The sequence below is a fragment of the Poecile atricapillus genome, chromosome 5 (genome assembly GCF_030490865.1).
Source record: "Poecile atricapillus isolate bPoeAtr1 chromosome 5, bPoeAtr1.hap1, whole genome shotgun sequence".
Classification (NCBI taxonomy): domain Eukaryota; kingdom Metazoa; phylum Chordata; class Aves; order Passeriformes; family Paridae; genus Poecile; species Poecile atricapillus.
This window is the reverse complement of record NC_081253.1, coordinates 15,282,048-15,304,208: the sequence shown is the minus strand read 5'-3', so window position 1 is coordinate 15,304,208 and position 22,161 is coordinate 15,282,048. Positions and strand designations below refer to the sequence as shown.

Sequence of the window (22,161 nt, the reverse complement as noted above, 5' to 3'; positions counted from 1 at the left end):
TGTACATTGTTTTTCCTGTCCTGTCCCATATCCCTGTGCCAGGGCTGCTAGCCAGGCCAGCCATGGGCTGCTGGGAGCTATCATCCTCCTCCATCACACTGTGTGTTCCACGATGTCTTGGGGTGCCAGTGGTGGCACCCACGGCCGCTGTGGGGTGGAATGGCTGGTGTCCCCTGTGGCATTTCATCCCTGATTTTCAGGGCAGTGTGTACTGGGTAACCTCTGTCCTGGTCCTGCTGCCGCCTTCCTGGCGGGGATGGGCCACAGGGCGGCTCCTCATCAACATACCAGGAGAGAGACAGAGGAGATAGCGTTTGTCCCAGCCCGGGGGACATCCCTGAGTGGCTCTTTGCCCTGTGGTACTCTCCCTGGTGCCCTTAGCATCTTTTGGGCAGTGCAAGGACAGGGTAGATTTGATGGCCTCTGTCCTGCCACGGGTGGTGTCCAGGCGTCCAGGCATGGAGAGGATGGCACAGTGACAGTCCCTGAGCCAGCTGCAGGGCAGGCTGGGGATGCTTGGAGGGAAGCCTGGGAGTGGTGAGACCTCTGTGCCCCAGCATCAGCCCAGTGTGACTCATCCTGAGCCGCTGGCCAAGCCGCTCCCCTGCCCTTCAGTGCATCTGCCAGTTACCCCCACCCGATGGAAGAAGTCCCAAAAGCAGCACCCCTGGATACTGGTGGGGGCAGAGAGGGGCTGTGTGATGCACGGGGTACTGTCCCCTCCCAGGGACTCCCATACCTGAGGTCTGAGGTTCCGTGTGGCTGCCCTGTGCCTCACACACCGGGGCTGTGCTGGGCAGGGTGGAGCTGGAGTGGGGGGGGAGCGGGTGTGGATGGAAACATGCCGTCCTCCGCCGGGGACATGTTGCATAAACAGGAGTTTTGCCAGAGCTGCAAAAAATGTGAGGGCAGGAGCAGCCAGCACTTGGTGTGGGCAGAGGGTACCTGACCCCTGTTCAGGGCAGGGCGGTGACCAGAGCACAGACACCATAGTCCCTTATGCCTGGCAGGGGAGAAGGATGCTGGAGAGGGAAACACCTTCCCCAACATCCCCGGTTTAGTGGTCCCAACCTGTCCCCTCAAAGTGTTTTCTGCTGTGATGGCAGCTCACACTTTGCCCCACACTGTGGCTAAGAGCGGGCTCAGCAGGGCTTGGTGGCTGTGGCTGGGCTGGAGGGATGAGTAGGTGAGCAGGGGGAGGGCTCTAGGAATGGCTGGGAAGGTTGCTGTGGCCTGTGGCTGTCCCCGGGATCCCCTTTACTTGAGGCAGGGTCTTGGGGTGAGCAGAGAATTGTGGGTTGCATGGGGAAGTGATTCACAGCCCAGCTGGGATGTAGGTGGCACAAAGCTGAGATAAACTTGCTTAGGAGGAAGTGGTCCCTCATGAGGTGATGTGGGACCCCATGAGGTGGGATCACATGGGCTGAGCTGGCATTTTTGCTGCCCAAGCATTGTCTTGTGGGACGCCAATGTGGCCACCAAGTCACATTCCTCTTTGACAGCTGCGTTTCCAGACCACAGGGTGGCTTGGGCAGGGGAACCACTTCCAGGGCTGGAGGGTGTAGGGTGCCATGATTCCCTCTCTTGGGGTCCACATTCTTTCTAAGTAGTGGGGCCATGAAGCTGGCTTGCTTTGGGAGGGTCGGGGATGTCAGTGTCCCTTTTGACAGTGTGTCTCCAGCTCCAACCACACCAGCTGGGGTGGCTTGCCAGCATCAGTGCCTGGCCGTGGGAAGCATCTCTGGTGTGTGGGGGTCTGTGTGAGGGCTAGGGTGGCTGGTGCTGCATCTGCTCCTGGCATAGTAAGGGTCAGCACCAGCCCGGATATCGTCCAGCTCCGGAATGTTTATCGGAGCTCCTGGGGAAGGGAAAAACAAAAACCGCCACCCAAAGGAAGGGATATGCGTCAGAGATGGGCCTGGATCACCCACCGGCAGCCGGACGGGCCATGCTGTGGGCTGTGGGCCAGTGCTCGCCCGGCTCCAGCAGCCCCGCTGGGGAGACCCAGTACTGCACCGATCCAGCCTGTTCCTGAATCGCAGGGCCCCTCCATGGAGGTTTGTTTTACCCCCAGCCCTGCTGGCATCTTGCAGGTTGGGGCTACAACCCACAGGGATGCTCTGCTGGAGCAGGACCTGGCAGTGGCCCTGGGCCCTGGGTGCAAGGCTGTTCTACCGAGGGAAGGGGAGGGAGGTGTGAGCAGTGGTTGCAGCATGGAGAAGACTCTGAGGTGTCTCATCTCTGGATGGGAGGTGGATGTCTGCATTCCTCCAGCCTCGCTTAGTTCTTGTGAAATGGTGCTGAAGTCCTGTCGGGATCTGTGGTGCAGAGGTCAGTCCCTGAGCTGCAGCTGGAGGGCTTAGGTGCAAGAGAGATCTCATGAGCTACTCTGCACTGTGGCGGTGTGGCCAGCGACTGACAGGGGTTTGGCAGCCAGGTGTTTATTTCTGGGCTTGGACATGTCAAGGGTGTCGAGTTTCTCTAGGTATAGTGACAGCTGGTGATGAGCGAGGGAGCCCATCATCGCCTTCCAGCGGAAGGCTGCAGGGTGTGCCCAAACCTTTATGAGGCATCGGAGACTCCTATCACTCGTGGCCACGGGGCCTCGTTTGCTGGGAAACTGATTTTTCTGCTTGGCAAAACTCGGGTCTCAAGGCAGCAGCTCGTGGGATGTGGCTGCTGGGAGGGATGGGGCTACGACCTGGGGGGCCGAGTGGGAGGGTGGGGGACCATGGGGGGCTGGCGGGGTGGGCGGCAGCCCTGCTGCGCCTCGTTCCTCGCATTCCTGGGCAGGGCTGCTGGGCGGCGGGGTCGGCGGCGGGGGCCAGCCGGCAGGAATGCAAACACCGGTGAGGGGGGGAAGAAAGGCCGCTGTGTCTGCCACGGCAAAGCGAAGCCTGGACCAGGGCTGTGCGGGTCCCCCTGCCTTTCCCACCCCTCCCTGCATCCCTGAGGATAGAGATGATGGCTGTTCTGCGGGTCGCTGCAGTCTTGTACGGAGTGATACTCTCACCGGTCCCGTGGGGCAGGAGGGGTCCACCTCTAGGTCAGGAACTGGACTTCCCTAGGGAGGGGTCCATTGTCTGGGGCAGGGTCTTCCTTCTTCTTCCTGAACTGGGGGCATGTGTGAGCCAAACTAGAGAGAAGGAAACAGCTTTTACATTCCTGCAGTCCTTGTAAAACTGCCTTTCTGGGATGTGAGAGTGCCATACAGCCTGAGTTGCTGTCTCCTGTGGATGGGAAGAATGATGTCGGGTGAGCACAAGCCCACATTAGACATCAGAGAATCCTTAAGGGCAGGGAAATAGGCACCCCAGTTTTTTCCCTTTTCCAGCCAGAGGTGCATTTGTAGCCTGCAAACTTCCTCATACCGAAAGGAGGACTGAGCATGGACCCTACCTGGCTGTGGGACCGGTGTGTCCCATTGTGGGGGAGCTGCGCATTTCCCCCCATCTCTGGCCCTGCAGCTGGGGCTGGGCGGGGGTCAGGGGAGCGTGTTGAGCATCCCCAGGGGCGGAGCACGGCGGTGTGCGGGGCACGGTGCAGGGTACGGCACAGCCCTCGTCGGTCCGTCCGCAGCGGCGGCTCGCTGCCGGAGAACATTCCAGGGAGGCTGGCGCGGGGCCAGCGCCGCGGGGCAGGGAAAAGGGCCTTTTATGGAAGCGTTTCTGCATTAGAATAAAATCATAATAATAATGCGCAGGGGAAGGGAGCGGGAGGAGGAGGAACCCCTGGAGAAAACAGTGAGGTGGGGTGGGAACAGGCTGGCAGTCGGGGAGGAGAGCAGGAGCTGATCATCGCGCTCTGGGGACCAGGATGGGATGGGATATGGGTGCTCCAAGTGGGGTGCTTGGGGCAAATCCTTCTTTTTATGGCCCGGGGCAGGAGAGACAGAGTGGGCTGCAGTGGGTCCCCATGCTGCCATGGTAGGGAATCAGCCTCTGAGCGGTGTTTTCCATCTTGGCTCTATCCTGGGATGGAGAAGGGGATGGCTTACTGGGGTCACTGCCCCTGGTGGGATTTGTAGAGAACAAAGTGCCCCGAATCACACCCTCCCACTACTGTTGGCATCTCTGGGCTGACACAGTGCTGGAGTGCCTGTGCCTGCTGCCCTGACACCGATGGGGTGCTGCCTCTCCCACCCTGGCGTGCTGCTGCTTCCCAACAGACTGGGGTGCACGCAAAACCCAAGGTTAATTGTCAGTAATTGCCGCTGGTAATTAAGGTAACAATAGCCGGGCTGTTCATTTGGCGGATTCAGGAGCTCACGAGGCTGGGCTGGGGTTCGTTCCAGGAGCTGCTCTTGGCATCAGGCGCCCGCCCTGCGCTGCGCTGCGCTGTGCTGTGCTCGCCATGCCCACCCGGGCTGGGGCTGGGGCTGTCCTGGCTCCCTGGCCAAGGACAAATGGCACAGCTGCCATGGCCCTGAGCCCACTCCCAGGAAGCCAGCCTTGACTTTGGGATGCTGCCTATGCTCCTGCCTGGGGTGGCAAGGCCATGGATGCCCTTGTCACTCGCTTGGGTGGGTGCTGTTTTCCCTGTGGGATGGGTGGGGGGTGAATGCTGCATTCCAGCTTCTTCTCGTGCCCTATGTTGGACAGGAGTGTTCAGGGACTAATCCTGGCTCTCTTCTGCTTCCTTGCAGGCTGTGACCCCCTGCTCCCCCACTGTCAACTATGAGCTGGTAAGTGACACCTCCACTGTGAGCCATGGGTGACAGCCAGGGCTCTGGGGATCCTGGAGCATTCTGCTCTGGATATAGGGCTTTCTCTGTCCCGGGGCTTTAGGATGTGAATCTTCCACCCTCAAAACCACAGGCATCCTGAGCTGGGGGTAAGGGCACCCTCATTTTGGTGCTCTCTCCCCCCACCATTGCTGGCTGAAGTGCATCCCACATCTGAGCAGCACAAGTTGGAGCAGCCCAGCTATCATGGGACTCCTGGAGCTTTCAGGGAAGCGGGGCTTGCAGGGTTGCTGAGAGACAGATAGGACGTGACCACCCAGGGCTCTGGGGTACCCTGGCGCAGAGGGCCTTCTCTCCCTGGCCAGAGCTGGGGCGGTTTCTTGCACACCCGGAGATAGCTATACCAGATGTGCCTTTGGCTCGGGGAGCCCAAGGCCGTGCATTTGCAGCTCTTGTTATTGTCACCCTCTACTATTGTCTGTCCTGGGGGCTTTTAACAATCTGCTGGGGCCAGGGCGACGCAGGCTGTTCCCACCCTGTCCTCTCTGGACACCAGTAGAACAGCTGGATGCATCATCTCCGTTCACCCTGTCCTGGGGAGGGCGGGTGTGGGGGTTCTGGGCAGACAGCCACAGACCTTTGCCACACTGCTCCAGGCCATGACTGGGCTCTGGGGATACCAAGGTGCTGGGATGTCACCTGGAGCAGGGCCATGCCCAGCAAGAGGCTTGGGAAGCACGACACGATGGTGCCTACCAGGCAGCATCTTGCCAGCAGAGCAGCTCCCCTGCCCCATCCCCAGCCTGGTGATGCCCGTGGCAGCAGGCAGAGCAGGCACGTGGCAGCAGGGAGACTGGCATAGCCCAGGGCTGGTGCGGCAGCCCTTCCTTCTTCTCCAGACGTGTGCCAAGGCTTGCTGGGGCAGGTGCTGGGGAGAGGAGGCCCTGGCAGGGTTTCAGCTCAGGCTTGGCAGCCTGGCAGTGCTGCAGTATCCGTGCCGCACACGGGGCCCTGGTCTGGGCAGCCCACAGCTGGGCAGGGGTCTCACCTGAAATGTGAGTGTAGGGGATGACCACCTGCAAGCTCACGAGGGCAGCACAAGAGCCCAAGTGAGCGAGGGCATGGTGTGGGATCGGAACATGCTGCCTGCCCTGGGGCCCCATGGTGGTTATCTGCCCTGGGTTTAATCTCTGCCTGCACCCCCCGCCCCTGCCAACCTCCTTGGGCACTTATCGACAGCAAAAATATGTTGGCTTTGAGCTGAGACCGTTATTGTGGCTTTGGGAGGAAATCGAAAGGGGTTACCCTGCTTCGTGGATGGAAATGTCTGCTCTGGTCCTGCTGCCAAGAGTCTAGAGCAGCCTGGTTTTGGGGGTGACCTCCATCTTTCTGGTCCCAAGACTCCCATCTGGGGACCTACCCAGCTGGGTCCTTTTGCTGTGCCACCCCCAGGCACCACAACCACCATTCCCAGACAGGTATCTGTCTTCTGCTTTCTATATTTGGGGTCCAGACACTTCCCCCATCCCAGAAGTTAATTCTTGTCCCCAGCCTCCTTTCAGAGCTCTCTCCATGTCACCAAATTTTCTCCTGTTTTGAGCATCTCAGAGCCTGGCTCTGCTTCCACTGGGGTCCTTCACTGGCCCTGTAGGACCAGGCTTATCTTGGGGAGCTGGTCCTGCTGGTGACTTGGTGCCAGGCTGGGTGTGGAACTGCACTGGTCTTGCCCTGTTGCTGACTTCCCAACTGTAGGGTCTGACCATGGAGGATCCATCTGGAATCCCAGATACATGGGGGGTGCCAGGTACTTGTCATGGAACAGACTCAGGGTTCAGTCAAATGCTTCCCGTTGGCAACAGTGGTCCAGTGCCAGTGGTGGTGGCTGAGAAGGAGGATGGCAGCATCTTTGGTACCTGAGTATCCCAACTCTGCACTTGTGTTTTGGGGGATTCCCAGCCTTCAGGAAGAGCAGACATGTTGGCAGGCAGGGAAGGGAATGGAGCCTAGAATAGGGAAATTCCTTCCTAGGGAATGCATTTCCTAGGAAGCTCCAGAAATAGCCAGGGGGAACTTTTGGCCCTGGCCCTGCTGTGTTTGTGTTTGTGTGTGTGTGTGTGTTCCTCTCACAATCTCTCTTCTCTTGCTTGCCTTTTTCTCACCCTCTCCTTGCTCCTGTCTGCAGACATCCCTGGGGGAGAGCATCACCAAGCAGGTAGAAGTCCTGGTAAGTGCAACCAGTCATGGAGGCTGATCACTGCCTCAAGACCTCCTGGGTGGTCACTCATACCTGTCCCATTGCTGCAAGCACCCCCTGCAGCCAAAATACCTCAGCCTGGAATGCTCCCAGCGTACCTGGGACCCTGAAGTTCTCTCTCTCTGCCAGCCAAGGTGATGATGGCTGTGCTAAAGGCCAAGCGAGATGCCCAGGGTTGGTGGCAGAGGCGGTGGTGGAGCCCAGCATACTGGAGGCTGAGGCTTTTGCTGCAAAGCTGGCTTTCCTGTCTTGGAGCTGGGGATCTGTTATTTAATCTGTGGACATGAAATTGCTAAGACAGTGTAGACAAATTCACTGCCAAAGTCAACGCGGACAGCTTCCCCCCTGCCTGCAGCCAGCTTGCTGGCCTCCCTGTGTGTTGGGGCTGGGACCCAAGGGATGGAGGCATGATGGTTCCCATGAGGAAGAGGATGAAAGCCTTCCTCACCTGAGATCTGACTTTGCCTAATCCCTTTGGTTGTCCAGGACATGTTTCCAGCCCTGAGAAAGAGCATCCTAGGAAAAATCAAGTCAGAGGCCTCCTTTGTTGGCTTTGCTGTCTTTCAGGGAAGTCTCTTGGTATTTCTGAAGTCTTTCTTGTGCCTTTCTTCATCCTTTCCAAGCAGAAGGGACCTGCAGGTTTTGGGTGCTGCCAGGAGCTTGGGGACATGCCAAGCTAACTTGCAACTGGAAGGCATATTCTTGATGGGGTTGGCAGAGGGATCTTCAACCCAACATGACTGGGACCAGCCTGTCCTGTGCTGGGCTGGACTGGGTTATACTGGCTTTGCTGGAGTCTGTCTCCACAGGGGACGTTTGCAAGGTCTCCCAGCCCAGTGGCGGTCAGGAGTGTTTAATAACAGGAGTGCTTGCTCCTATCAGCTGATTGCAGGCTGACTCTTCCTCGTGCAGGGGCCGGCGGCAGAGACACAGCGCGGCTGCGGTCGGGAAGGGGGAAGCAGGGCAGAGCCCGGGGAGCGGGGCAGAGCTCGAGGGCTCCTGCTGGGGCAGGGGAGACACTGGAGGGCCCTGGCTGTGGGCACCCGCTCCCCCGGGTCTGGAGGGTGCCGGGAGTGGACCCGCCATGGCGTGGAAATGGATTAGCAAGGGGCTCACTGCTATCCAGGTATGGGGAGGGGCTCTGGTGTCCCTGCCTTGCTTGACCTCCTGTGCCTCAGTTTACCCATGTGGGAGCTGGGGGTGATTCCTGGTTTCCCTGTGTCAGCTCTCTGTTGGGAAGGGCTGTGGTTTTGGGAAGCTGCTCCAGCTGGATGGGGTGGCGTGGACTGATGGGGCTCCCCTGGTCAGTGGATGTGGGACCCCATAGATCTCCATTATGAACATTTGGGGCTCTACCATGGTGGGGATCCCATCCTGATCACTGGTGGGTGGTGCATGGATGAGCCCATATTCAGGTTCAGGTTTGTTCCCTGCACCCTGGCTCTCCCAGAAAAGGTTTTACCTCTCTTTTTGTTGCATTTTAACTCCTTATTTGTCTTCATCAATGCTGGGGGGTTTCTAGAGTGAGCAGGCAATTTGGGACACCCCGAGGGAAAACTGGAGAGGGAGTTGTCACTACTGCTCAAGCACCACTGAGGCAAAGCTGCTGCCTTCTGGAGTGGCTTTGGCTGGGAGGGGTGGCATTGTCCCCAAGCCCCACGGTTGCTGAGCCTGGCTCTGCTCTGCAGGGCAACCTGACCTTGAGAAGGGGCATGCAAGGCTGGTGGAGGGTGACACTGGCTGTCCATAGGAGCAGCTATGGGACTGTGCTGGGTGGGCAGAAGGTGGCAGGTGAAGGATATCAAGGAAACTGTTCTCCTACCTCCTCCTGTTCCCTTTGGTGTGCTAATTGTGGGATGCTGCAGCCCTGAGAAGAGTAGCAGCAGTCTTGCAGCTCTGGGGACCAGTGGGGCATCCCAGGAATCAGCTGCAGGATGCATCTCTTATTTCTGATCCTTCCAGGCATGTTGCCTGTGTGAGATGAGTCTTTAAATGACTTCTGCTTATTAGCTGGAGATACTAAAACTAATGAGGTGCGAGTGTGTTTTTCCTCAGCGGTTTTTTTTGGAAACCCTGCTTTGTTTTTCGGCTGAGGTCACAAAGTCACAGAGCAAGCCGGCTGCAGATGAAATTTTCGAGGCCGGAGAACATGCATAAATAGAAGTTTCCTGCTCCAAGAGCTCAAACATTTCCTCCAGGCGTTTGGCTTGGCGGAGCTGGGGCCAAAGCAAACTTGTGCCTGGCTGGCTCCTCAATGCCGCTCGGGCAGCGAACCTGGCCCTGCTCCGGGCAGGACCAAAACAGCTCTGTCCCACCAGGTGTGCCCACAGCCTGATGGAGACAAGAGGGACTTGTGACATGCCTGAGACTGTGTCTACCTGCTCAGCATCCTCCCAAAAAGTCCTCTGGGACCCTTAGGCAAGGCACTGGCCCCACAGTGCCCGTGGCAGCTGGTCCCAGCGGCACTGGGGTTGTGAGAGTTGGGTTTTGCATGTGAGATGTGTCAAGCTGCTTGTGCCACTGGGGTGCTTGGTGGGACTTGGAGACATATATTTTGTGGGTGTTAGGGTGCTCAGTGCAGTGTGGTGGAGGTGGGATGCTTTGGCAGCACCATCACATATCCAGGTCTAGAAAGACCCCTGTGCTGGCTGTAGCTGGGTCATGGTAGTAACTTGCTTTTCCTCTCTGGTTCTTTAGGATGCCACAAAATCCCCCAGGAGTGGGCAGTCACGCTGCAAAACATCCAGGTACTTGCCTTGGTTTCCCTTGGTGATGACCATCTCTGCTCTGTCTGAAGCCCCCTCCCACCAACACCTGCTTCTCCAGAGGTGCTATACCTTGGAGATGCTCCTAGTGAAGAGCACATCTCCATCCCCAACCCAAGGCACCCCAAGAGGACTGGAGCAGGGGAAAGGCCACAGGCAGCCGTGTCCCCGTGTGTCCCAGCCTGTCTTGCAGGGTAGGGAAGGATCCCCGTGTCCCCTCCCTGTGCCATGTCTTGACAGTAGTCCCCTCCCTTGCCCAGGAGCATGAGCCTGACTGCAGCCATGGAGAGCAGCTGTGAGCTGGACCTGGTGTACATCACAGAGCGGATCATCGCTGTCTCCTACCCCAGCGTGGCAGAGGAGCAGAGTTACTCCAGCAACCTCCGTGAAGTGGCCCACATGCTCAAGTCCAAGCACGGGAACAACTATGTGGTGAGGGACACAGCCAGGTCCCTGTCAGGCTGGTGGAGGGGCTGGGTTCTCAGCTGCTGGGGATGGGTGCTTGCAGGCCATGGATACTGCATCCTTGTCTCCATCTGGGCTCTGTTCAGGGAGGGTTTTTGCACTATGCTGGATAGATGTTTTCTTCATTGAAGATTTCCAGTCCCTTTCAGACCGCCTGTGAGTTTTTGGTCATTGTATTGCCCTGTGGCAAGGTGTCACTGAGGGTAATGTGTCTGGGGAAGCCTCTTGTAGCAGGATTTGGGAAGGCTTTGGGATGAGGAAGAGGTGAGGTGGCAGCAAGGGAGGAAGATGTCCTCTCACTCTGTTTTTCATCTTCCCTAAAGCTTTTCAACCTCTCTGAGCGGAGACGTGATGTCAACAAACTTCACCCCAAGGTGGGTCACAGCTGTGAGAAGCAGCAGGGGTCTCAGGGATCTCAGGGCAGGCCTGTCTGCAGGACCAGCTCCCTGTTACAAGATGTCTAGGGGAGAAACAGCCACCTTTTCTATTCCATCCAGCTGGGAAAACTTCACACTGTGTTTGTGGTATTTCAGCTTGACTCCCATTGCCCTCCCAGCCCTCCATTCTCAGTCCAAAACTGGCTGTTTAGAATCTCCTGGAGACCTCCCTAAAGCATGTCCTCATCTCTCTGATAATGGGGGAGCCCTCAGAAACTGAGCCAAGTAACCTGGGGTGAGGGGCCTGAGATCTGGGACCACGGTGGCCTCCCTTGGCAGGGATCTGGGCAGTGGTGTGCAGGATTGGGAGGTTGCATGTCAGAGCAACACAGGAATGCCTGTGCCCTGGGCTTTGCCCACTGGCAGGCTGGGAACTCCACATGGGAGTGCCTGTGACCCCAGGCTGTTTGTTCCCCTGTTCAGGTGCTGGATTTTGGATGGCCTGACATGCACACCCCTGCGCTGGAGAAGATCTGCAGCATTTGCAAAGCCATGGACACGTGGCTCAACGCAGCAGCACACAATGTGGTGGTGCTGCACAACAAGGTGGGCAGGACCAGTCACTAGAGCACAGAGATGGGGGCACTGGGGTCTGTGGGGCTGCAGGGATTGGGCTGAGCAGCCTCAGAGACTGAGAGATGTAGAGAATGCGGTGGAGAGAGTTGTGGTTTGGGGTGTGGGCAGGTATCAGCACATATGTGTAGATTGGTGTGTGTCTAATAAGGGTTGAGGCATACTTACAGGGATCAGTGTGTGTCTCTGTGTGGGATGTCTGTGCCTGGGTGCTCCCAGGCCCTGCTGCCCCTGTGACACCCCTTCTGCTGTGTGCCTGCAGGGGAACCGTGGCCGGCTGGGGGTGGTAGTGGCTGCCTACATGCACTACAGCAACATCTCTGCCAGGTGAGAGAGACATGAGATCCTGGGGTGGCCCTGGGGCCCACTGGTGACCTTCATCCCGGTGGTGCTGGGGTGCTGGTGCCAATACTTTCCTTCAACCTCGTCTGCCCTTTGATCCCCACAGTGCTGACCAGGCTCTGGACAGGTTTGCCATGAAGCGCTTCTATGAGGACAAGGTGGTGCCGGTGGGACAGCCATCCCAGAAGAGGTGGGTCCTGGCACGCCTTTGCAGGCTGGGTTTTTCCCCATAGGGTGGTTGGATGCAGGGGTCCATGATGAATGTTCATCTGTGGGTTCTACCCCTGTGCTGCCTGTCTGCCCTCCAGGTACATCCATTACTTCAGTGGGCTCCTCTCTGGCAACATCAAGATGAACAACAAGCCCCTCTTTCTCCACCACGTCATCATGCACGGCATCCCCAACTTTGAGTCAAAAGGCGGTAGGTGTCCCCAGCTGCTTCCCTAGCCTGCTTCTTCCCACACCACCACCCCACACTGCCTGGACAGCTTTGTCCTCCTTGGGGGGTATTTTCCACCATTTCCTTGGCAATTTGAATTTCCTTTTCTCTCTCATAGACTGTGCAGTCATATTAGCAGGGTGCTATCTTTTCTGGCAGAGATGCCCTCAGAGGATGCCCTCCCGATGCTGGGCGCTAACCTGAGCTGTGGGGTGACAATGTTTTCTGACAGCTTTTCCAAGGATGGCACCACACTGGGGTTTGGGATGCAGATCATCATCCCACCCTTATCCCCAGCCCTGCACTTGCCCTAGGTCCTACAGGACCCGGAATGTGAGGGCTTTGTGCCTTCTCAGCTCATCCACAGCATCCTTTCTGCCCCTTGCAGATGTTGCCCTTGATCGGTGCAGGCTGGTTGGGGCAGGGAGCGGCTGTTTGCTTTGGCTCCCTCCCTGTTTGGATTTCTCCCCCGTGACTAATCCCTCTCCTGGCCCCTCCGCCCAGCCGGCTAACAGCAGTGTGCCTTTTCTCCCCGCCTTGATGTCTTCCAGGTTGTCGGCCCTTCCTGAAAATCTACCAGGCCATGCAGCCCGTCTACACCTCGGGGATCTAGTAACTATCTCCTTGCCTTTCCTGCTGCCCAGCACGGAGGGGGTGGCAAGTGGGGGAGGATGGAGAGGGTCAAGAACAAGTCCCCTGTGGTCTTGTGCTCTGTGCTTAGTCTGTTTGGGGGCTACAAAAAAACGAAACCAAAACCAAAAACAAAAAGAGGCTTCCTTTTTTTCGGAGGTGGTAGCTGGCTATACTGGGCCATACTGGACCCTTCTGCTGAGAGGGCTGTAGTGGCTCCGCACATCAGCAGAGGGAGCCTGGGGCTGTGTGGAGCCTGGGGCTGGGTGTCCCCGGAGGGAGTGGGGAAAAGGATGAGGACATCTGGGAGATGAAGGCGTTTCTTCTCTCCCTCCGTAAAGAACTGCTTTTCCTGCCTGGATTAGTCCTCATAGATTCAGAGTATTCTTAGTTGGAAGGGACCCACAAGGATCATTGAGTCCAGCTCTTAAGTAAATGGCCCATACAGGGATTGAACCCACAATCTTGGTGTAATTAGCACCATGCTCTGACCAGCTGATCTAATATCCTTTCTTTCTCCAAAAAAAAAAAAAAAATTTCCCCTGTTTTAATCTCCCTGCAGTTTTTTTCTGATGCTGATTCTGGGAGCAGGCACTGGCAAAAGGAAAGCAGGAGTTGATTTCTCCAGCCTCCCAGACACTCTGCCAGTGCCACATCCCAGTCTGGGTGGGACCCCTGGCTCCTGGTCTCCCTGGAGGGACCAGAGCACCTGACCTCTGGGATATTCCCATCTGAACCCCCAGGACCAGGATTTCACTTCCAAACAGCCATGGGTCCCCGTTAGCTGAGATTTACTGCCATCCTGGCCTTGCCTTTCAGCTTTTAATAGACTGTTTATGGGATGCCTGTAATAAACTCCAGGTTTATCTTGCCTGTGAAATCCAACTCCTTTCTTCCCTTGTCTGTGGCTGCTGACGCCACCGGCCGTCGGCAGCCTGTCGGCAGTGTACTGGGAGGGGAGGGCTTCCTGCAGGGAAACCGAGGCAGGGAGAAAAGTCTTCCCAGAGATTTCTCCTTCTGTGTGAGAAGCCCCAGTTGAGCTGTGGGAGCCAGGTGGATGGTTAATAGCCCAGCCTCAGCACTTGGAACCTGGGCAAACCCTCCCACCTAGCAGTTTTTGCACCCGTGCTGAGTTGTACCTCAGTTTCCCTTTTCCATCCTCCTTCCACTGGGAATGGGTGTCCCTTGAGGTGGTGGATGGGACCCCCTTCTGTCACAGGGAGGGCAAGCTCTGTGCTTTGCACCTTTTCTGTCCGGATTTGGGTGGAAGGGCTGGTTGAGGTGGTGCTAGGAGTTTTCTGGGCAGGGGTCTCTGCACCACAGCTCACATCCTCCCCCTGTTCCTCTCTGCAGCAATGTGCAAGGAGACAGCCAGACGGGCATCTGCATCACCATTGAGCCTGGCTTGCTGCTCAAGGGCGATATCTTGGTAAGGATTGTCAGCTCAGCTCCCAGTGTAGGAAGCAGACAGGGGTTGTGTGGTTGCCTTGCCTTGGGACCCCAAGATTCCCCCTTGACCAGGTCTGGGGGCTTATCCTGATGGCCCATCCCCATTCCTCTCTGCAGCTGAAGTGCTACCACAAGAAGTTTCGCAGCCCTACCCGTGACGTGATTTTCCGTGTGCAGTTCCACACGTGTGCTGTGCATGATCTTGACGTCGTCTTTGGCAAGGAGGACCTGGATGAGGCCTTCAGAGGTAACTGCCCTGGCACTTCCCTGCTCCAAACTCCCTCATCCTCCTGTCCCTGTAACTGTGGTGTCATCATGGGGACATCTGGGCACCCATCCCAGATCCACCCCCACCAAAACAGGGCACCCCTGCTCCATCTGCAGGGTGTGGTGCTGCTTGGGAAATGGTGGCACCATCATCCCTTTCATTGCCAAAACCATTACTGGCGTGGAGAGGCTGCATGGGGGTTGTTTTGGGGACTAAGATGCATTGTGCCATGCAGGGATATCCCCTAGCAGCTCCCAGCCTTAGGCTGGTCTGTAGGCGTGTGTGGGGTGACTGGCTATTACTGGAGCTATGGATGGAGATAGTCCCTTTATTCTGCTTTTTCCTTGCCAGATGACCGCTTCCCTGAGTATGGGAAGGTAGAGTTTGTGTTCTCCTATGGCCCTGAGAAGATCCAAGGTATGTCTGGCTCAGTGCCATGGGGGTTTGGAGGTGAATGCTGTCTCCTTTCCTTCTCCTCAGCTGTATCCCCTGCTCCCTCCCTTGGGTTCTCCACCTGCCCCGTTTATCACCAGGCTAGGGTGAGGCTTCCAGGCAGTAAAGCTGATCTAGGAGCACCTATGGATGCCCTGTCTCTCTTGCTCTCTTCCCCAGGAGGCTACTCTCCAAAGCCCTTGATGGCCCAGGAGAGATGGAAGGAATGTTTGGGAATGAAGGGCTTCCTTGCTCAGAAAAGTCCAGACCCATGCACACTCACTGCCAGTCTGTATGCTGGTCTCTAGGCAATCCCAAAAGCCCCAGGCAGTCTTGTACACCTTATTTGTGAGTCTTGATGTACATCCTGTGCTTATCCATCCCTTGATGCCGCCTTTCCTACAGGAGTCTCCTGCCTTGCCCCATGACTCCTGCACTTTTTTCCTTGTGTGCACTTTTCCCCACCTGTTCACCCGTCCCACCCTTGCTGGTTCCACTGTCATCCTGCCTGACCATCCTGCCTTTTTCCAGGCATGGAGCACCTGGAGAATGGGCCCAGTGTTTCTGTGGACTACAACACATCCGACCCACTCATCCGGTGGGACTCCTATGAGAACTTCAACATCCAGCGTGAGGACAGTGCAGAGGGGGCCTGGGCTGAGCAGTCCCTGCCCAGCAAGCACCTGGAGAAAGGTTAGGGCTCACAAGGTGGTCAGTGGCCAAAGTGTCCACATGGAAATACCCCCTACCCCACAATGGGGGACACAGATGGGCAGCAGAACTGGGGACAGGTGGCTGCTGATGGGAGCAGTGTGGCCATGGGATGGGAGAGCAAGATCTCATGGACTTTGCCTTCTGCCACAGTGCCAGGGAGCTTAGGCTGTTTCATTTTCAGCACTTACCTGTCAATGTCCTGTTCTCACAAGCACAGTCCTAGTTTATGCCCCAGACCTTTAAGAAATCCAAACCCCATGTCTGCAGGACCATTAGGTGTCCCAGCTACTTGGTCATGCTGCAAGCATGGCAGGATGTAGATGTGCATTAGTTATCCCTAGGGGATGAGGATGTCTTACTGGCCTCCGAGGGTCTGCTGCATCTCTCAGAGCTGGGAAAAGCCCTTTGAGCACCCATTTTGTTGCAGCAAGTTGGCTGCTGTTACCCACTTGGCAGGAACGGGCAGTACTTGTATGTCGAAGGGTGGTGGGCCCCTGTCCTGGAGGCAAGGCCACCCGTGGCCAAGCAGATGCCTGGGCTTTCCTGGCCAGATCTGGAGAGGCGTCCCTGGAGCAGGGACAGCTGCAGTCCTTGATGTCCCTGAAGGTCACCAGCTGCTTTGAGTGGGAGCTGTGGATGGCAGTGCTTGCGGTGGAGGGTGGGGGCTCTGGGTGCCTGGGGCAAGTGAGAGTGTGCTATGGTGGTCACATGGAACTGGACCTGGGGCAGCTGTGTGGAGCTGGCACGGGCACTTGCCTGGCACGGGGCAGTAAACAGGCAACTCGTGATGTGCAGGCTCAGCTGTGGGCTATGTGCAGGCTGGGGAGCTGTGGGTCCAGCCCCAAGCTGGCAAGCCTGCCTGGCAGTCCTCTCCTGCCTGCAGAGACCTGAGTGCCTCATTGCATGTGTTCCCCTCTGGATCCTGGGCCAAAGTGTCTGCACCCCAGCCCCTCACAGGACTGCAGGGGTACCCCAGGACTCATCTCTGTACTCTCATGGGGGTCTTGGTCAAATATTTGGGCTGCAGAAGTATCCCAGGGCTCCTCTCCATTCCCCTTTGAGGGTCTTAGCAGGTGTCAGGGTTGTGGAGGTGCCTCCATGCACCAACAAGGCGGTCCTCTGTGCCGGGAAGGGTGGCAATAGGGAATGAGGGCACCTTGAATTTATAAACACTGCCTCAGTTTGGAGATGAGCCGGGACTGTGGAAGGGTGAAGCTGCAGGCAGAAGGCTGCCCTCTGACCCGTGCCAGCACAAGCAGCTGCAAGAAGCCCATCTATAAGGGGTCTTTCCCAGTTGTCCCATGGGGCACTTTGGTGGTGGTGGTGGGAGTCAGCGTGGACTTGAGGGGCTCCCATCTTTTTCCCTCTGTATTGTCACTTTTCCTCTTCTCCGGACTGTCCCAAGCCAGGATGGGGACTCTGGTGTCCGGCTGTGCAGGGGGGGGGTCCCTGTTTATGGTCGTTCTTGCCTTATTTGGTCAGGGAATTGCACGCCACATTTTTGGCACCACCAGGCGTGAGCAAACGGCGTCCGGGGGCGGAGGGGGGTGAGGTTGGCACCAGGACCCACGCTGGGCTGGGATCAGCCGCTGCTCCTTGTCCCTGCCACTGCCCGTCCTGCCACTCGGTGAAGGCTCCCCACAGACGGTCGCTGCAGCCTGGGCCAGCGGGATCGGGATCGCCTGCCAAACGGTGGGTTCCCCCATGCCGCGTCTCTGCTGGACACAGCCGCTCTCGGTGGAGGTGGATGCCCTTTCTCCAGCAGCTTGGTCTCAGCATGGAGCACCCATAAGGGCTGGGGAGTGCCTGCCAGGGTGGGATGGTCCTGTGGGACCCCAAAGCTGGAGGGGCAGGCGGGTGGCTGGGGATGGTGCCTGTCCTGGCATTCCCCTCATCTCTGCTGTGCTTATCTGTGAGGACTTGGAGAAGGGGAAGCTCATTTGCAGTGGGGTCATTGGTTGACTAAACTCTTCCAGAGCAGGGGGCAGGAGAAGGGGATCTGTACCCCCACATCTTGCTCTCTGGCCGAGGGACACAGCTGGATTCAACAAGCTCTCTGTGAGCCGCTTCCATGGGACAGGCTGGCCTCATCAGCATACTTGGCCTCCTGCTTTACTCAGGCAGGGTCTCTGCTGCCTACGATCTTTGGGCTGTCCTGTGGTCTTTATGGAGAGGGGGGTATGCTGGAATACCCCCACAGCCTGTCCCTCTGCCCCTCAGCCATGTCTGCACAGCCTGGGGAAGGTGTGTGGCTCTGCCTGCCGTCCTCCTTGAAGGGGCTTTGGGCTCAGTGGTGGCTGCTTGGCAGGTTCCTGCTGTGGTTTCCATGGCCATTGGGTGGCTGAGGGTGTTTGAAGGCTGAAGCGTACTTCATCCTCTGGCTGTTTTTGTGGTTGCCAGCACTGTGGTAGCTCTCCTTGGGGTGCCAAGCTGGCTCCAGAGAGGCAGGAGGGGGCTGGCAGCTGGATGTGGCATTGCTGGGTTTACAGATGGTTGGAGGATCACTGCAGAGGAGTTTTGGGGTACTGCAGATGGTGTAACTCTGTATGGAGATCATTTATGGCCTGCTTTGGTTTTGCTGAGAAAATCAGTGCTGGTGGAGAACAGGGTGCTGGAGTTGGCATAGAGTCAGTGGATGGGTTGCCCTCAAGGTCTGGATCTGTGACTGTTGTGGGAGGACCCCAAGCTCCTGGGGGTGGCATCCTGGGGTGGTGTGAGAAGACGTGAAAGGTCCGGGCATGTGTCAGCCCAGCAGCTCCCTGTAAGCACTGGTCTTTGGACCCACCCTGGGTCTTGCCTGCCGTGTCTTATTACCAGGCAGGGAAGAGAGTGGCCAGGCCCTGGCCAAATCCAACATCTGCAAGAGAGTTGCTAAATCCCCACCTGAGTCATGGTTCTGGCATAGGGCTTCCCTGCAGCTCATCCCTGTCTTCCCACACATCTCCACTGATGAGCATCCCACCCTTCCAGTGAGGGGAGGTCACATCACAGCCTGAACCACATGTAGCAAAGGTCAGGGGGTCCTGGAGTCCCACACATGGAGCTAGATACTCGTCCTCCACTTTTCCATGGAGGACAAAGCCCCTTGATAGGGTCACTGTCATCTGTTTGTCCCCCAGGAGGGTTGGCATCTCATGGGGTACACCTTTCTTAGTGGGGTCAAATCTTGTCCTACTTATCAGGAGGGGCTGAGGCTGCCCAGGAGGGCAGGCCAGGCTGTGCAGAGGTGGAGAGCCAATGGGCCAGGCCAGAGCTGTTAAATCCATTGCTGGAGCTGCTGGCTGGCTGCTGCTCTCCCCCTGCAGCTGGATCGGTCCCTAGGTCAGGCTCAGTGGGGAGGGGGGGGGGCACTGGCTTTCCTCTTGCCTTCACCAGCTGACTAAAGCTGAAGGAATCTACTTCCCCTTCCTTATTCTGCCTCTCTCTGCTGCTCTGCTCCATCTACTGCAAGGTAAGGGTGTGTTGAGGTGGGCATTTTGGAGGGCAGTGGGGATCTGTGTGGGCTGGATGGGAGTTCACAGGGAGTGTCCCCCTTGCTTCTGGTTATTCCCCATGGTGAAATGCTGGAGCATCTGCAGGCTTGGCTAGACATTTCAGCTGGAGTGTGGCTATTCCCAGGGCAGGATCTGTCCTCTGACCTGGTATTTGGGGTTGTCATGTGGGGTGGTGGGGGGGTTTGTTCCCACTGGGACTGGGAACCAGGCAGGGCTGGGATGCAGGGAAAGAGAGACCAGCTGGTGGAAACTCAGCCCCTTCTCTTCCCCCTTTAAACTATCCCTGAAGTCCAAACTTGTAGCAGTTCTGTGCTTAAGGCTGGGGTTGTCCCACGGCATGAGTGGGGAGCTCTGTCTGCCCTTCTGTAGCTGACACAGCTGGGACAAAAAATAAGCAAACTTTGGAGGTTTTGGAAGGATGCTGGCTTGGCATGTGCTGTTATCTGGGAGCAAACAGGGCTGTGAGTCAGGGGGCCGCCTGGAAACACTGCTCTCATCCCCTGCCGTCATCCATGGGGGTGTGGATTAGAGTGGAGGGAGCCTCACGTTTTGCTGAGTATAGTGGATCAATTGAGTGGAGTCCTGAGCATGGGTTCAGGCTGGGGTCTGGATGTGGGGTGGGCTTGCTGTCACCTGGACCAGCAAGTTGTCAGCACCATCCCAGCATGGATTTTGCTTGGGGTGGAGCAGTTTGGTCTCAGACAACTCTGGAATGGATGGGATCATGCCATACCTCCTGTCACAGAGCAGGCAGTGTGTACGTCTGGAAAACAGGGCTGGCTTGTCCGTACTGTGCCCATGGTGCTGGCAGGGCAGGCAAAGGGATTGTGAAAATGGGTCGGCAGGGTCCGTGGCTTGTCCACGGCTGGTTTCCACCCCTCTTTAACTGCGTAGTTATTTCAGATGGAGAAACTCAAGTCTCCAGCAAGACATTTGAATTTGCAGACCCGTCTGGGTTTGAGCATCGTGTGTGGTTTGGAAGGACATCCCCACCCTGAATGTGTCTCTGCTCTTTGGGGACAGGTGTGACACATGCACACGGGAGCTGGGCAGGGCTGGGTGTCTCAAGTGAGGGGGTCACGCAGCGGGGCGATGCTCAGTGCAAGGTGGGCAGGCTGCCCAGCTGTCCGGCTCTCTGTCCTGCCTAGGAAACAGTTAACGCGGCGGAGCCCTGCCTGTGGAGGAAGTAGTTAATATTCATAGCTGGAAGCTGTCTGTCTGGCTGTCCTCCCTCCATGGCTCCCACCCTCCCCGCACCTCACTGAGGTTAACTCGGGCTGGGGCTGGAGCTCGGGCGGCCCCGCCGCTCTCCCCGCGCCGCTCCCCTTCCCCTCCCGCTCCTCCCTGCGGTCCCTGTGTGGTCTGGGGCGGAGGGGAGCACGGCCGCACCTCCTCGTCTCCATCCCATCTCCGGCCTCTCCCACCTTCGACTCCTCCATCCTCCCCTCCGCTCCCCGTGTCCGGGGGTCCCCCGTATCCCAGCGCCCCCGCCGCCGTCCGGGTTCCCCTCTGGCGGCCCCGCGGGACACGGCGCTGGGAAGGGAATAGCTCCCTCCGCGAGAGGGAAAGCAAAGCCAAAGGGACAAACGCCAACCCAAGCCAGCTCCAGGCCGTCGGCTCCTGTCCTGGAAGGACACACGGGGCTGGTTGTGGACGCCGTTGGAGCTGCCACCACACCAGGTGCCCCGGGAGGGCTCTGGTGCTGGACGGGGTGAAGGAAAAGGATTTTGCTGCCTGCTCCTTCCCTTTGCCTGGGATCTTTAAATCCCCGTCCTTTTTGGTAAGTCCTGACTTTACTTTTCTTTGATCGGGGGGCTGGGTGGTGAATTTGTGGTTGTGGTGACCCACGGCTCAGGGGCTGGGGTTGCTCCGTGCCATCATATCTGGTTACAGGATGGAACCAGACATAAGGAGGCTAAACTCTTCCCTGTGAGATTAAGCTCACACCCTACATCCTGCAAAGGGTCCCGGGACCCCGGGATCTTCCCTGTGGGCTGATGCTCCAGAAATGCACTGGGGCCAGGGCTGTGGGTGGGGAGCGGAGGCAGCAGGTGGGATGCTGCTGGGGGCATGACAGTGATGCCTCAGCCTTATCTTCTGACCCGGTGCAGAGCTGTGGACAGGATTTGTGCTGGTGTACAATGCTGTGTGCTGCTCCCCACTGCATCCGGGGCAGATGCCTGGGATTTTGGGGATGACAGCTCACCCCCTCAGTGTTGTCACATTTGTCCGGGACCAGTTTTTTTTACTGGGTGTCGCCACAGGGTGCTGGAGAAGGAGAGGACGGAGCATTTCTCCTCTAGGACAGTGAGCTTTGAAGGCTGGGCTCAGCGCTTCCTGCAGCTGCCTCCATACAGCTGCAGCAGATAGAGCCAGAGCAGAGCTGTGTCTGGGGCTGAGCCCAGGGCAAACCCAGCCCACGATGGGATGGCACAGTCTGCCAGGCAGGAGCTACTCCGACCTTCAGGGATGAAATCTGACCTTGCTGGGAGCTGCAGACACTTTGCAAATGGGGTCTTGAGAGCCTGCTGCTTTGAGGGTTGCTGGTTTGGCTAAGACGTTCTGTCCCATTATCCCTTAGTTTTGATTTTATTTTGTTTTGTTTTTTATTTAACTTCTCAGGCGACAAACTATAGATGATGAGAGATGAGCTATAGATATGAAAGACTGTGTGGCTCAGGGATAGTGGGGGAGGCTTCAGAGTGGCACTGAATAGCAGGATTTGTCTCATGGCATCAGAGCCCAGGAGGTACATGGGGTTGAGGACAGGATGAACAATCAGGTGTGGGACAGAGCAACTGTAGGAGAAGGGCTTGGCTGATGATGGCTGAGCTGTCACAGGCTGTTCCTTGCTTACTACCCTGGTACTGCTCTTGGTGGGGTGGCCACCAGCCCCACTATGTCCCCTCCTCACCAGAGGTTCTGGGGGAGGTGGGACGTAGCAGCTGGGGCTTTCTGTCTCTGCCATGAACTGCATTGTGCGCCATCCTGACCTCTCTTGGAGACATTTCTCCCAGCCTGGGGCAGTACCCAGACCAAAGATCAATTAAAGTCTTTTCTATTTTCTCCTTGGCACCATGTTCTTACATTTATATTTATTTATTCCCTTTTCCTTTCTATTCCCCTGCTGTTGTTCTCCCAGCCGCCATCCTGGCTTTTGCCCTTTTTTTTGACACCAGCCAGCACCCATCTTTGCCTTCAGACAGGAGGGCTGT

At 57.3% G+C, this 22,161-nt stretch overlaps 1 protein-coding gene across 21 annotated transcripts in view; it reads left to right on the top strand.

Annotated features, from left to right (window-relative positions):
- The window catches only part of TNS1 (tensin 1), a 65,920-nt gene that overhangs the window by 14,952 nt on the left and 28,807 nt on the right, over positions 1-22,161 (top strand). For 8 of the 21 annotated variants that reach the window (XM_058840007.1, XM_058839993.1, XM_058840001.1 and 5 more), the window contains 14 exons: positions 4,646-4,684; positions 6,867-6,908; positions 9,636-9,685; positions 9,964-10,135; positions 10,492-10,542; positions 11,029-11,151; positions 11,441-11,505; positions 11,627-11,710; positions 11,829-11,941; positions 12,511-12,571; positions 13,943-14,018; positions 14,156-14,285; positions 14,658-14,723; positions 15,270-15,431. In XM_058840007.1, the coding sequence (XP_058695990.1) occupies positions 4,646-4,684; positions 6,867-6,908; positions 9,636-9,685; positions 9,964-10,135; positions 10,492-10,542; positions 11,029-11,151; positions 11,441-11,505; positions 11,627-11,710; positions 11,829-11,941; positions 12,511-12,571; positions 13,943-14,018; positions 14,156-14,285; positions 14,658-14,723; positions 15,270-15,431 (1,234 nt within the window). Of the gene's footprint in view, positions 1-1,894; positions 2,058-2,179; positions 2,332-3,767; positions 3,927-4,295; positions 4,523-4,645; positions 4,685-6,866; positions 6,909-7,865; positions 8,065-9,635; positions 9,686-9,963; positions 10,136-10,491; positions 10,543-11,028; positions 11,152-11,440; positions 11,506-11,626; positions 11,711-11,828; positions 11,942-12,510; positions 12,572-13,942; positions 14,019-14,155; positions 14,286-14,657; positions 14,724-15,269; positions 15,432-22,161 lie in introns of those variants that run through there. The other 13 variants (XM_058839991.1, XM_058839988.1, XM_058839989.1 and 10 more) reach the window with 10 other exon arrangements.